Genomic DNA, 15,498 nt, shown 5'->3' on the forward strand with positions numbered 1-15,498 from the left:
CTTCCAGGTATAGTCCTCTCCCTTTCATTCCCAAAAAACCCATGTTGTTTCGCAACTCCTGCCTAAAGCTGTCCATGCAAAAGGGATGAAATTAGAGCTCTTACCTGGGCAAGCACAACCTCCAACAGACATCTTCTCACATGTTTGGCACTGCTCTTAATGAAATGGTGTTGTTCAGTCCACGCACTGCTAGCATGGGCTTCTTCTGAGAAAGAGAAACAGGCAGAAAGGGGTGGGGAGTCAGTAGGAGGAGGGCACAAAAAAATCAAAATGTAGAAACAAGAGCTCAGCGAGAAACAGGAAGTAGGAATTACACTCCTGCTCGACACTGCGCCCAGGTTCATTAATATGCAAATTGCAATACTTGTGGGAGGGAGAAAATATGAGAGGGAGAGAGACAGAGAGTGTGTGTGACACAGGAGAGGAACAGAGCGGGAGGGAGAGGGGAAGCGAGAGCCAACATTGTCAAAGTGACCTGTGAGGCACATTTTAGAGCACATTGGCCATGTGATGCTGTTCTTTTTTTCTCTCTGTGTATTGCCTATTTTTGCCTTGTGCTGCTAACGGAGATAAACAGAGGCAGCCAGAGCCCAGAGGCACGGAGTCATTACCGCCTAGTGGAGCTACGACACACAGCATAAACACACACATGCACACGTACAGCCTGCCCTCCTGATGCTCCCAGGGGTCTGCTGCACAGCTCACCCCTGCGAGAGTGAAACACGTACACACACACACACTCTATATGCTGCATGACTGATCTCCCTTCTCCTCATACAGCTGTCCTTCTCTCTGCATGTTCTGTGCTTTTTAGTAAACTATGCATTGCTATGCATTATTTTCTCTTTGATACCTTCATAGAAAAGTACTGTGGGGTATGCATAATATTTTAGTATCATATCAGTTATTAGCCAATATATATATAATAATTGTACTTTTTTTGATCTGTATCAGCCAATATTGGATATTTAGTGGTTCATGCTCATTTCCCGTTTTTTCATTTAAATTACTTTTGTCGTCATCTACCAAATGTTAGTAATTGTATAATAAATATTATTATACATGTATGGTTAATATCATATATGTAAATATAAATGTTATTAGTAAATATATAAGTAATATAAGTATAGTAAATATTAATATAAAACTCTAATAATTTAATATGCATAATAAGCATTTAAACAATTGTAGTTTTTAATGTTTTTTATTTCTTTTGGGTAAAGATAGATAGATAGATAGATAGATAGATAGATAGATAGAGCAAATTTATATAGCGTGGTATTAATATGGTACTACTAATTAAGAATAGCATGGTATTTCTATGTCCAGAATCATTAAACTACCTTTTTAGTAAATATAGTAGCTGCGATTTACTCTTATTGACAACAGAATGATTTTGTTAATGGTTACCATATTCATAATGCACGATATCAACAATCAAAATTACTTTTAGGAATAGCATGGTATTTCTATAGTACATGTCAATAAAACAACAACATATAAATACTTTGTTTTATACATGTAGTAACAAGTAACAAGAAAATGGTTCAGTTAATGGCTGAACCATTTTCCAGATTAAAATTTCAGAACGTACCTGGGGTACTGGGACATTGGAGAAACAGCCCAGGGAGTGTGATAAAGTGTCTAATTTCTTCAAGGAGCCCGTGTTTAAAACTGACAGAGCACTCACAGAAAACGCTACAATTTAGAAGTTAATCACTTTGTAATTAAAAAAAGCTCAGCATTTGTCTTTGTCTCTAAGTGTACGCTCACATCTTCAACCCGCCCGGTTTCAGAGACTCATTGGCTTTCTCATAGTCCCAAAGGACAGACAGAGGTCCCTGTCCACATGGCACCCACTCTGTGTCAGCCCCGCGATCGACCCGACGCCTCCACCGCTCTGCCCTGCTTCTCCCTTCTCAAAGCCTCTCCCTCCAGTGGGCTGTGCTTCTAACTGCCGAATCTCACACACCACTGGCCCTTTACGTCCCCTGTCAAAGCCGCCTGACAACTCCAGAGAGGGGGGGGGGCGAGCGAGCACTCAGCAACCTCTTGATTTCACAGACTCTCATCCAGCGTATCTAGGGAACAGTGCTCTGCTTTCATCGCACCGCTGTTATTACATGTCACCTGTCATTTAAAATCAATATGCCGACACTGAGACAACACTCTCCATCCCACACAGACACAAACGACCTGCCAATCAGATACAAAATCACACGTGTTCTGCAGTTCCTGCAATTATTTACTCTTAAAATGCCTCTGATGATCTCATTTGATTTACTTTCCTCAATCGAGAGGAGCTGCGGTCCAAAACGTAGTGATCGAAGAACAAAGAGGGCCATTCCATGGAGAATAATTTCACATTGAGGGGTTTCCTTGCACCGCTGTAGGAAATGGCTTTTTGTTTTCAGAGCCCCAGATTGGCTTTGAAGCGCTGAGCCTCGGGAGATGCTCTTCACCACAGACTGCACAATCAGGTCTCCCTCCCTCCCTCTCCTTCGTCCTTCATCCTCAGTCACACACTCTCACACTCCAACTCGCGGCTCTGCTGAAAACAAAGATGATCCCTCCTCTGTCTTTCATCTGACACCACCATTGTTGAAGCCTCGATGTTTACCTGCATGCGCTGACACTCACTCACCTTCCCTCGCAGTTACGGCGGTGTTCCTGGTGCTGTCGAGAAACAAACAGAGAAACGATCTATAATCAACTCCTGATTCAATTAAGTGTATGAAAAGAATAACAACAACAACAAAAAACAAGTCGATTTATCACCACTTGAATTTAAAAAAAATGTCCACATTGTTTGCCTCACCACAATATGCCTCTTCAGGGTCTGTGCTGTTTGTGGTAGTCGAAGCACTGTCTATTGATGATCTGGAGCTGGGTCAATTAGCCCTAAAAAGCATGGACAGAGAGAGAGAGAGAGCGTAGAGGAGAGCAAAAGGAGGAGGTGGGAGAGAGCGCACTGATCCACTGGAATAAATATGACGCAGAGCCAGAGCAACTTCTCCAGCCCGCTGTACCCAGCGAGGGCACTGTCACCATGGCAACGGCAGAGCAGTGATAGCTCGCCGGGGCACACAAGGCACGGCATTATTCTGTTTCTCACTCACTGGAAATACACAGTTCCACTCAGGCGGCGAGCACGTAGGCAGGCGGACGGGCGCCTCGTGTTCAATTAACTCTACTCGTTCTGGGCCCCAGGAGCCCAGCCACCTGTGACCTGCGACGAGGAAGGACGTCGCTTAATGCAAAGATTATCTGAGAACACACCAAATGGGTCATTAATCAGCATTCAGAGACAGATCCTTACAGACTGTATATTAAACCAAACAAAGAGTTTGCTTAATTATGTTGAATGGGAATAGTTTATATGGCATTGTCAAATGAGAAATGGGTATTAGCTTGCTGAAAAAAAAAACTTTGTTTATTTGTCTTTGCTCGTTTAAACTGGACTTCCAGACTGGCTAAGCTGATTTTAGATGGATGCCAGCTGGTCACCTGGCCCTTATAGAACATTTTATAAAACCAGCCTAATTTGCTCTTCTGGTCTCCCAGCCTGGTCAGGCTGATCTGTTGACTGGTTTTAAAAGGGTATTGGGCTCTCTTCTGGCTGAAGAGCAGCTTGATGAGGCTAGGAGACCAGCTTAAACCAGCTCAGGATAGGTTAAGTGTTTTTTTTTTTTGGTGTTGTTGTTTTCAGATGATACATTCATTAGTCTACTACAACAGTTTTTTGCTGGTCTTATCTGGTTTAAACTTGTCCTCAGCCTGTCTAAGCTGTTTTTATCTGGATGGACAGCTGGTCTCTTGCTATTCAAATATCTAAAATCAGTCTAATTTGGTTTGCTGGACTCCAAGTCTGGTCTGTTTGACTTTTTATAGGGGTTTTGGTCACTTTTCAGCTAGTCAGGCTGGGAGACTTGCTGAAAAACAGGTTGACCAGACTGGGAGACCAACCTAAACCAGCTAAGACTGGCAAACCAGCTTAGTTTAAGTAGGTTTTTGTTTAGCAGTATTGCCAAATGAGAGGTTTATTAGTGCTGGGAAAAAATCTAAGCTGGTTTGTTGGTCTTAGCTGGTTTAAACAGATCCTCAAACCTTTAGCTTATTTAGCTTGGTGGTCTCCCTGTCTGACCAGCTGAAAAGAGAATATCAGCCAATACAAACTTCTTAAACCAGCCAGGTCTGTTTTGCTGGTCTACCAACCTGGTCTGTTGACTGATTTTAAAAAGATGTTGGGCACTTTTCTGGGTGAAAAGTCCCCAAAGCCCCTCCGATACCAGCTAACAGACCTGCCTGACCAATGTGGAAGATGAGCAAACAAGTTTAGCTTGGTTTAAGCTGGCATTTATTGCAATGTCATTCTTTAATATGGCAATATTATTCTTTCATCAAACTTCCACTGCCATTCATGTTAAGACTGAGACATTTGTCAAATTATTTGACCTAAGTTGAAATCAAAAGCAATTTGTTTTATTAGCAATGGAAAACTGAAGTAGTTTGGAAAAATGGTAATATCCAGACAGTCGAAAGATATAATAAGCATGAAATCAAAAGCAATTTGTTTTATTAGCAATGGAAAACTGAAGTAGGTAGGAAAAATGGTAATATCCAGACAGTAAAAAAAATATAATAAGCCTTATCTTAATGAGCTGTCAAACTGTTTTAAAGCAAATTCCACCAAGTGGCCCGAGGAACTGGGTGATCCTTTCACCATAATTTACTTGCTTAGAAAAATACAGTATGTTTTATAAACAACAGCTCTGGCCAACAAGGATATGAGATTTTCCTTCTGTCTTTTTATGCTTCGAGTGGTGTCCGCTGCTTGCCAAGAGCAAAGCTGAGTAATGAGACAAGATGGAGAGGAATGGAGAGTGCCAAACGACTGCAGTCTCAACCAGTCTCAGCAGGACCATTCTAATGATGCGAGCCGCACAATGGAAGGTGACCCACTTATAGTGCCGCTTCCCTCTGTGATTCGCCGTCTCCGAAGACAACCTGGCCCAATTTCAACAGTCCTGTACACATTGTGTGCGATTATGAAGCTATTTGCTTGAGCATTATGGGTGGGCGGGCGTTTTGGTAGAATACAGCTCAAATGATCTACTGCAGATGTTGTGCCCACCCATAATAATAAGCCAAAATGTGACTAAGGCCACCTGGAAAATGCAGAATTAATGCGTGGAAATGGCAAAGAACTTCTCCTATTAAGGTCAGCAAAAGTAATTAGATGCAAAGTTAAGTATCTGGATCATGCATAAATCTGAAGGAACTTCATCAAGTGCTCTGGTGTTTGTATCATCTGGCAAGAAAAAAAAGGATTTCACGTATAATGCTTTCATTGTGCTGACTCCAGTCCTCATTGTGCCAAACAATGCCTACAGTGCAAATGCAAAGCTACTTTAGACAAATCTGCCTCTGGCAATAGCACCATATGCTGGACATTAGCTCTAGTAATTCAGTCAGCATGTTTGTGTGTAACTCAAAGCAGACAAGAACCTCAGCATGTGCACTTCAGAAGCACTGATGGCAAATAATCATTGCATATCTATTTGGAATGATCTGTATGTAAAATATAGGCATTTTCAAGATGGAAACTTTCCAAGCAAGTACTACATAAATACCTCTAAGTAAGTTCACTGAACTGAACACAAAGTCATATTTTCAGGTCACTGCCACGGTAAAAAGGAAAACATCCCGATATTACTGCATTACTTAGTCTTACTGGCATTAGATGTTTAAACAGTGTCAAGAGGTGTACGTGTAATTAATCTAAGGACATTTCAGAAGACTGACTTGATTGCATCCATCACCATTCACCATTTGATTTCATTGATAGAGAGTAGAACTGACAGGCAAAATAAAACTGGAAAACGCTTAGTTTTTTTTTTCTTGTGGAAACTATGAAGATGAATGATCCAAAAGAAACGGAATCAAAAATCTAAATGCACACAAAGGGTGATGGCCTGGTCACTCACATTTTGCAGCTAGCTTAAAGGGATAGTTCACAAAAAAATGAAAGTTCTGTCATAATTTACTCACCCTTAAGTTGTTCCAAACCTGTATGAATTTATTTCTTCTGCTGAACACAAAAGAAGGGATTTTGAAGAATTGAAGAATATGAATATTAACAAGTTTAAAACTATTTTTATTAGGTTTACAATCTAGATACATGCGATATTGTGGGTTAAACTGACCCTAATTGGATTCAATACAATTCAGACAGACACACACACACACACACACACACAAAATACTATTAAAAACTAACAAAAAAGGTAAAAACAGCAAACCTTTAACATTAATACTTCTCACACGTTACAAAAAAATAAACATGAGAAAGACTGTATTCTACATGCGGGACCATGGACATAATTTACTAAAATGAGAGAACGAATTAAAAAAAATATATATATATATAAATATATATATATATATATATATATATATATATATATATATATATATACACACAGGTCCTTCTAAAAAAATTAGCATATTGTGATATAGTTCATTATTTTCCATAATGTAATGATAAAAATTAAACTTTCAGATATTTTTTGATTCATTGCACACCAACTGAAATATTTCAGGTCTTTTATTGTTTTAATACTGATGATTTTGGCATACAGCTCATGAAAACCCAAAATTCCTATCTCAAACAATTAGCATATTTCATCCGACCAATAAAAGAAGTGTTTAATACAAAAAAAGTCAACCTTCAAATATTTATGTTCAGTTATGCACTCAATACTTGGTCAGGAATCCTTTTGCAGAAATGACTGCTTTAATGCGGCGTGGCATGGAGGCAATCAGCCTGTGGCACTGCTGAGGTGTTATGGAGGACCAGGATGCTTCGATAGCGGCCTTAAGCTCATCCAGAGTGTTGGGTCTTGCGTCTCTCAACTTTCTCTTCACAATATCCCACAGATTCTCTATGGCAGGCCAATTGAGCACAGTAATACCATGGTCAGTAAACCATTTACCAGTGGTTTTGGCATTGTGAGCAGGTGCCAGGTCGTGCTGAAAAATGAAATCTTCATCTCCATAAAGCATTTCAGCAGATGGAAGCATGAAGCGCTCCAAAATCTCCTGATAGCTAGCTGCACGACCCTGCCCTTGATAAAACACAGTGGACCAACACCAGCAGCTGACATGGCACCCCAGACCATCACTGACTGTGGGTACTTGACACTGGACTTCAGGCATTTTGGCATTTCCTTCTCCCCAGTCTTCCTCCAGACTCTGGCACCTTGATTTTCGAATGACATGCAAAATTTGCTTTCATCCGAAAAAAGTACTTTGGACCACTGAGCAACAGTCCAGTGCTGCTTCTCTGTAGCCCAGGTCAGGCGCTTCTGCCGCTGTTTCTGGTTCAAAAGTGGCTTGACCTGGGGAATGCGGCACCTGTAGCGCATTTCCTGCACACGCCTGTGCACGGTGGCTCTGGATGTTTCTACTCCAGACTTAGTCCACTGCTTCCGCAGGTCCCCCAAGGTCTGGAATCGGTCCTTCTCCACAATCTTCCTCAGGGTCCGGTCACCTCTTCTCGTTGTGCAGCGTTTTTTGCCACACTTTTTCCTTCCCACAGACTTCCCACTGAGGTGCCTTGATACAGCACTCTCGGAACAGCCTATTTGTTTAGAAATTTCTTTCTGTGTCTTACCCTCTTGCTTGAGGGTGTCAATGATGGCCTTCTGGACAGCAGTCAGGGCGGCAGTCTTACCCCTGATTGTGGTTTTGAGTAATGAAACAGGCTGGGAGTTTTTAAAAGCCTCAGGAATCTTTTGCAGGTGTTTAGAGTTAATTAGTTGACTAGATGATTAGGTTAATAGCTCGTTTAGAGACCCTTTTCATGATATGCTAATTTTTTGAGATAGGAATTTTGGGTTTTCATGAGCTGTATGCCAAATTCATCAGTATTAAAACAATAAAAGACCTGAAATATTTCAGTTGGTGTGCAATGAATCTAAAATATATGAAAGTTTAATTTTTATCATTACATTATGGAAAATAATGAAATTTATCACAATATGCAAATTTTTTGAGAAGGACCTTTAAATATATATATATTTATAATAATGTATGTGCACGTCATGTGCAGGGCTCTGTAATATTCAACAACTTTTTTTTTTTAAATGTATACATTGTGAAAAATATTAATAGGATTGTAACTATTATCTTTTAACATTTTTCAAAACATTTCAACATTTTAAACAGAAGCATAGAAAACCACAGTCTGTGTGTTTTTGGGTCCGATTCCAGGGGAACTGAGCATGTATTAACTAATAAAAATATCAGCCTGCAATGCAAGCGTCTGCCAAATGCATAAATATAAATACCCTCAGTGGTCAAAAAACTGATATAGCAAAATCAAAAATCATATTGACCCACAAACATCATATTTGTAGTAATAATTAATAATAATTTGACACATTTATATAGTGAAACTCTTCACAGGCTTACCAGAATTCCAATTAGGGGTGTGTGATATCACAATTTTTGATCGTAGACAATTAAAATGTCTCCACGATCTGCTTTTGAAGAAATATCATAGTATTGTGCTACAGTGCATTCTATCAGTTGCAGTTCTGGCTTCTCCGTCCTGTACAACATACTGTACAATGCGATATACTTTCACGTTACATGTTAATGCAGAGGTCGAGTTACACTCACGGGATACTGCAATTTAAAAAAGTTCATTATTTGCATATGCTTTAAAGCCTTGCCGGTTAAACATTTGTCCATCACAGGAATAAATAACATTTTTACATTATATAAATTTATTAAAATTGAAAACAGTTATTTTAATTTGTATTAATATTGTCACATTTAGTTTTGGGTTTTGTTTCATGTTTCCAGTTTGTCATGTATATCCATAGCCATCATAAAATTATGTATTTTGCTTCCCTTGTCTTATGTGTCAATGCCAGTGTCCGTGCCGGTGTCCATGCCGGTTTGTCCATGCCAATGTGTCCATGCCGGTTTGTCCATGTCAGTGCCCATGTGTCCGTGCTGGTGCCAGTGTGTCCGTGTTGGTACCGGTGTTCGTACCGGTTTGTGCGTTCCCGGTACCGGTGTCCGTGCCAGTGTCCTGCCCGGTTTGTCCGTGTCCGTGCCGGTTTGTCCATGTCAGCGCCGGTGTCCGTGCCGATGCTGGTGTCCGTTCCGGTTTGTCCGTACCGGTGCTTGTGTCCGTGCCGATGCTGGTGTCCGTGCCGATGCTGGTGCCCATGCCGGTGTCCATGTGTCCGTGTCGGTATTTGTGCCAATTTGTCCGTGCCAGTGCCTGTGTTGGGGTGCCAGTGCCCGTGCACCTGTACGTCCGTACCGGTGTCAGTGAGCCCGTGCCGCTTTGCCATCACAGGAATAAATTAAATATGTACATTATATAAATATATTAAAATAGAAAACCGGTATTCGTCAGGAAATGTATGTTCTAGTTTGTATTAATATTGTCAAATTCAAGTTTTTTTTGTTGTGTCCATGCGTCAGTGTTCTGGCTCCTCAGTCCCAACATACTGTACAATGCGACGTACATTCACATCACATGTTAACACAGAGGTCGAGATACAAAAGTGATTTAAAGCCTTTCTGGCTAAGCATTTGTCCGTGTCTGTGCCGCTATTCCATCACAGGAATAAATTACATTTTTACATTATATAAATATATTAAAATACAAAACAGTATATTGTAATAATATTATTGTAATAATATTCTCACATTGTATTGTATGAGTCTCATGTAACCAAGTCAAATTCACGTTTTTTTGTTGTGTCGTATCGGTGTGTCAGTGTACTGTATGTAAACGATGACAATTTTTATTTTTGGGGGAACTATCCCGTTAATAAAACAACAAAAAACAAAGAGAAAATCACTCCCTGCTCTGAGAACTTTAATGGTAGCTTTAATATTCATCAATGTATAATATATACAGTGAAGTCTATGTAGTGTTTTATTTTTATATTTTGTTTTTTTATATTTCATTTCTGTATCTGAAAAAATAAAGCAGTTTTTTCATTTGTATATTGTGTATCTTTGTTCTTACCTTTTAATAACAAAGAAAATAATGACAAAGATTTTTATCTTCACCACTTTGGCCTAAATGTCTGACATTCTTTTTTATTGTATATGTTGTTACCTTGTAAGGCTTTATTTTTAAAATAGAGACATTAGTTTGACAGTCCCTTGCAAAATAGTAAAACCAACATGAAAAGGAATCTTGATATGATATTTTTGCCATATCGCACACCCCTAATTCCAATAACTATATAATATAATGTATTATAGGGGCTAAGACTGAAAAGACTCTGGCTAAGTGCTTAAAGATGTTGACTACAAAGATTGAGTGAAAATATTATTTTTTCAAAAACAAAAGTTTAATATACATTGGAAAAACATAAATGTCACAAAATGTATTGTCAAATATGTGATTTACAGAATTATGTTAAGCTATAGCTGGACAACTCAAACCAAACAGATTAACTTGACTAAAAAAAATGTTCATATATAAACGTAAATCTCCAGAATGCTGTTACGTTACAACCTTAAGTTGAATAAAGAACTCCTTGCTGGAATTTGTATGAATTCACACTTATTAAGGGAGTTATTTAATTTTTTTTAGCTAAAGCTTAAAAATGTATGTACAATGCCAGCAAACCAATCACACGATTTCATTCAAAGCTATAGGATGATTGTGGCTACCCTTATTTTCTTCCATCTAGTCCATTTCTGTCGTATCAAGCTCTGTGAGAAACTTCTGACACTTAGAGATGAGGACATTAATGGCCTCGGTAACCAGGACATCAGGAGGGAGGATCCCTGTGGACTCCACTGAGACTGAAAAGAAAACACAAATGAAAATGTGACAATACCTTTGGTAAATCACCACAAAACAAACCTAATGCAACACTTCTGGTTGCGAACATACATATGAAATGATCCCGCACTCTGCCCAGTTTCACCAAGTTCTTCAAGTCATCATGCCGAAGAACTTCTCTGCTGCATGTGTCCAAACGACTGTTGACAACCTTAGCTACCTTCCTTCCTGAAAAGCAAAATGATTGGATTATAATACAACAACAAAAGCACCAAATATCAAGACTAATGTAAATATAGTGTAATAGTCCTACCGTTCACATTCTCCAGCTCAATAACTCCAGGTGAGAAGCAGCGCTTTAACCTCTCCGCTTGTTCTCCCTCAATCGTCTGTAATAATGTGATTTCAGGAAGGAGTCTGTAGCTTGCGGTGGCCACAGGAGAAAACTTGGCATGATCCTTGCCTGTGAGGTGCAGTTAATCACACAATTCAGAAACAATATACAGGAAACTAGGGATTGGACACTGGAGTTAGATAATAACTAAAACTTTATTAAAGAAAAATAGATATGCCTCCTTGGAAATAAAACATCTTTTTGGTCTCTTATATTACTCACCTATTCCTTTGACACAGTGCATGACTATATCAAGTTCCTGCCCTGGTCGGAGTTGTGCCAGGAGAATGTCCCCATGCACAGGACCAATCTTGGCATCTGCAAATACATCGGCCTGATTTCCAATTGGGAGCCATTTTATGTCACCTGAGTAGACTAAAACAAAACACAAGTGTTCAGTGACATGTTGTAAAACAGTGAAGTGATAACTAGAATGTTTTGTCATGGTTGGGAATTAATATCCTTGTGAAACCCTCATTATTTACACAATCTGTTGTTCCAAAACTTTAGGACTCTTTTTCGTGGAACACAAAATGAGATGTTAGGCAGAATGTTTGTGTTTGACAGTCTAAATCCCCTTTTACTTTAATTACATCATTTTTTCCATATAAGGAAAGGTGACCGAAACATTCTGCCTTACATCTTTTGTGTTGCATGTAGGGCTGTACAATTAATGTAAATTAAACAGATTAAATTGCAATATGGTTTACTGCGATTTTCAAATTGCAACGGCTGCGATTCATTTAAATAAATAAATGAGCTGCATGTTTCAGTGTAGCACATGTTCATTTACTGTACATGGGAGCAGCTGATGTCATGATCCAGCGTTTACAGCATCTCAGAGCGGCTCGGTTCGCAGCAAATGCTGCTCCACACAAACTCATCACTGCTTGTGCTCTGAGTTTGGGTTACTTATAACATGCATTTAGGAAGACAATAAGAATCTTCCAAACTTGTAATGAGAAATGCTTATAAACCAGCTGTTGTCAACAAAAGAGAAGCTTTATGGGCTCCCTGCGGTTTTCTGGAGAAATAAAAGCTTAATAGTTTAAGTTATGAAAATGAAGAAATTAAGACAACCATTCATATCAGAATTGTAATTTTACAGTAGTACTAAAAAATTTAATTTGATCAAATATTATATTATCGTTTACAGTGAAATATTACAATAATATTTCTTTGTTTAATAAAAAAAAAATAAGTCATTCATAATAATTATTATTATTTTATAGTCCGAAATAAAAAAAATGTTAGGCCAAACTGTGCAGCCGTACAGATAAGCACAGCAAATATGGAGACTTTATTTGCAATTTTTTTTAACCCACAATTTAAATGTTTCCTCAAATTGTGCAGCCCTAGTTGCACAGAAGAATTAAAGTCATATGGGTTTGGAACAACACATTTAACAAACATAGAGATGAGTTACAAGTTTAAATTAGTTTTATAGGGGGGAAAAAAAAGGTCCAGAGAGAGAACGGATAATTAATCATAGAAAACAAAATGTATATTAAAAAGTAAACCCCGGGAGAAAAAATAAAATGCCGGATTTTTTCACCCAAAAAAAAACTTAATTTAAAAAAGTAAACCTCAATTTACTCACCCATGTGATTGAGATATAACTCCTTAGGATCTGAAGAGTCTTTTGGGGCTCTAGGATTCCTTTTGCATTTAACCTTCAGCTGAAGTTGAATTGTGTCAATTTCTGTGCCTTCCTGATCCTCTGATAAAAACAACACACTCAGCTGTCAAACAGTCATCAATTACATTATGAGAAAACAAAGAATAATCAACAGTCTTTAACAACTTCAGTCAGTTTTGGCATTTGTGGCACCATTACAAAAACGACTTTCCTCAAGATGAATACATACATCTTATTAATTGTCACTTTAAAGAAAACTTACCCGAATTCCTGTACTCAAAAAGACGAGGATCTGCTTTAATGGGCACAAGACCAAGCCTATGAGATAAAATCTCATCCTGAATTATCGATGTGTTATTGTAAATGAAGGCTTTCTCAATGGCCATAGTTGGGACCTAAATAGTCAAATGGATGAGGAAGAAAATAAACACTACAGTTCAAAGAACATGATGACTGTCACCTCCTGATTTAAGAACAGATGATGATGGTAATACAAAAATGTTCACAACCAGACAATAAGGTCATACCTCAGCAAGTAAAATACGGCGAAAAGCATTCGCGATGGCAGCGTCAATTCCAATCATATCAAACTCCAACGTGTTTTCATCCGAATTAACTACATCGATCCTGAAGTTCTGGAAGAGTAATATACACATTTTGCATCAATCACGTATTAAACACCCGACTCAGCACGATATTCACTATATAATAAAGGAGAGCCTATATAATTCACACACCTTTTTGAATTTTTCAAAGTCCCATGTGTCATCGTAACCAGGGTAATTTCCTGGATAATCTGTAGTATGCACCTGTAAATACAGTAAATATGTAGCTTACCGAAATAGGCTACAAGCTATTATCATGATCATACAAATAAAAGAAACAAAAACACTGCAGTTTATGTACGAAGAAAACTACATGGCATGTGCAACGTTATATAAATTATGCATACTTAAACTGAGAATGAAACAGCCTATATCGACATGAACACACAGTGAACACTATATAAATAAATAAAAATCGCGCAGAGTGCATAACTTACATTTTTGATGCCAAATTCACCCAATATTACTCTATCACGAATTTCATCCACGTTGTTCATAGGCGCCGCCATCTTTGCTGTCATTCATCTCTTGTGCCAACAGAGGGTAGCAAACTTCCATTCAAACACCTTATTCGGAAAAAGTCATTTTTATAAATGCTTTATTTAAGGGGTCCTTCATTTCAGAATCACACTCAGGACCTGCTGGTCCAAATGGGCCGGAAGGGTGGGATGCATATTTATTAAAAGAAAATCATAATTTTTTTTAACTTGTTTTTTATAATATTTTTTCTTTTATTTTTTGGTGTTTTGAGAATTTTATGATTTATAATTAATATTTATGGAATGAATATGACCCATTTCCCCCCCATATCCCCCCCCCCCCCATTGAATATAATAGAAAATTATATATATATATATATATATATATATTTTTTTTTTTTTTTAAAGCTGTATTTCATTTTAGAGTCAAGCGTTGACCTCATGAAAGCAATTTTTGAATTGAGATGGATGCCATCTGGTGGAGAAACTGAGCATTTTAAAAAGGCAAAACACATATGTAATCTGAATTTATTAGTTTGTTTATGTATAAAAGTGTGTGTGTGTGTGTGTGTGTGTGTGTGTGTGTGTGTGTGTGTGTGTGTGTGTGTGTGTGTGTGTGTGTGTGTGTGTGTCTGTGTGTCTGTGTGTGTGTTGATGTGTCTGTTTTGCACTCTTGATGTTTTTTAGATTCACCCCTTCACTGTTGTGTGCTTTTTTCTGGATCGTAGCAGATTTTTAGATTGTACGCACAAAAAAACTCGGTATTTTCAAATTTTTGCCAATCTGCCATTCATTTCCTATGCGGGTCCATTTGGACCCGAAGGTCCTGAGTGTGACAAATTTTTTTACAACCACTTAGATTATTCAAATCCTGTCCCCAATTTTTTGGGGTGTTCATATACCAAGTATCAACAAAGTCACCAAATTTCAGACCATTCCGATGAAGCTATGATTTTTTTAAAAATATATATTTAAATGCTTCGGGTCCATTTGAGCTAAAGGACCCCAGAGGTTAAGAAAACAAAACACATAGCAAATATAAAAAATAAATAAAAAATCATAAATTACACAAATAGACAACTAAATAATATATAGGTTTTAAGAAAGGGGCTTTGGCGTTCTTTAAACCCAGTCAATATTTCAACAGACTGATAATTTTTTTAATTTAACACAAACTGCACAAATTCTACAAGTTGTCTACATATGCGAATGCGAGATTTACCTAAAGTTTTAACATTGTCTACTTGGTGGTGTGTGTATTTATTATATTTTATAATATTGTGTGTTGATGAAGTTCATTAAAGATTTTAAAATTAAGTCAGTTTTTTTAACACAACAACCGTAAACTTCAATAAATCTTTTGTAAAGACTTATAAAGTCAGTTGTCAATCTCATAAAACATTGTTCTGGTCTGGATGTGTGAAGTAGATACGCGAACTATGAAGGGAAATATAATAATATTTTGTAGTAATAATTTATAGTATATTTGTTTATTTATTTATACATTTTTATATTTATTCATTTATCAGTTTATTTATTCTTTCCTTTGGGGA

At 37.9% G+C, this 15,498-nt stretch overlaps 2 protein-coding genes across 23 annotated transcripts in view; both read right to left on the reverse strand.

Annotated features, from left to right (window-relative positions):
• ldb1a (LIM domain binding 1a) overlaps positions 1–2,986 on the reverse strand; it is a 22,118-nt gene extending 19,132 nt beyond the window's left edge. For 3 of the 22 annotated variants that reach the window (XM_077236918.1, XM_077236894.1, XM_077236915.1), the window contains exons 1-2: positions 1,595–1,976; positions 105–205 (exon numbers count right to left, since the gene is read on the reverse strand). In XM_077236918.1, coding sequence (XP_077093033.1) covers positions 105–132 — 28 coding nt within the window. In that variant the 5' untranslated portion in view covers positions 133–205; positions 1,595–1,976. Of the gene's footprint in view, positions 1–104; positions 206–1,594; positions 2,525–2,644; positions 2,677–2,818 lie in introns of those variants that run through there. The other 19 variants (XM_077236914.1, XM_077236916.1, XM_077236899.1 and 16 more) reach the window with 15 other exon arrangements.
• A 7,383-nt stretch (positions 2,987–10,369) lies between these two features.
• On the reverse strand, positions 10,370–14,020 carry polr1c (RNA polymerase I and III subunit C). The gene is made up of 9 exons (XM_077236823.1): positions 13,904–14,020; positions 13,599–13,670; positions 13,389–13,496; positions 13,124–13,256; positions 12,823–12,942; positions 11,445–11,597; positions 11,142–11,291; positions 10,940–11,056; positions 10,370–10,848 (listed from the first exon to the last, which is right to left on the reverse strand). The coding sequence occupies exons 1-9, from the start codon at positions 13,985–13,987 to the stop codon at positions 10,730–10,732; spliced, it is 1,056 nt and encodes a 351-aa protein (XP_077092938.1). The 5' UTR covers positions 13,988–14,020; the 3' UTR covers positions 10,370–10,729.
• Positions 14,021–15,498: the final 1,478 nt, after the last annotated feature.

Source organism: Siphateles boraxobius, unplaced genomic scaffold (assembly GCF_051911475.1).
Source record: "Siphateles boraxobius isolate OS27281-9 unplaced genomic scaffold, OSU_SipBor_1 20, whole genome shotgun sequence".
Lineage (NCBI taxonomy): Eukaryota > Metazoa > Chordata > Actinopteri > Cypriniformes > Leuciscidae > Siphateles > Siphateles boraxobius.

Bases quoted from the DNA above. Each gene is read 5' to 3' on its own strand.
- polr1c (XM_077236823.1), bottom strand. From the start codon at position 13,987: ATGACAGCAAAGATGGCGGCGCCTATGAACAACGTGGATGAAATTCGT. The intron at 13,497-13,598 runs GTGTGTGAATTA...TTACTCTTCCAG, and splicing joins ACTTTGAAAAATTCAAAAAG to AACTTCAGGATCGATGTAGT. The intron at 12,943-13,123 runs GTAAGTTTTCTT...TGTTTTTATCAG, and splicing joins TTTTGAGTACAGGAATTCGG to AGGATCAGGAAGGCACAGAA.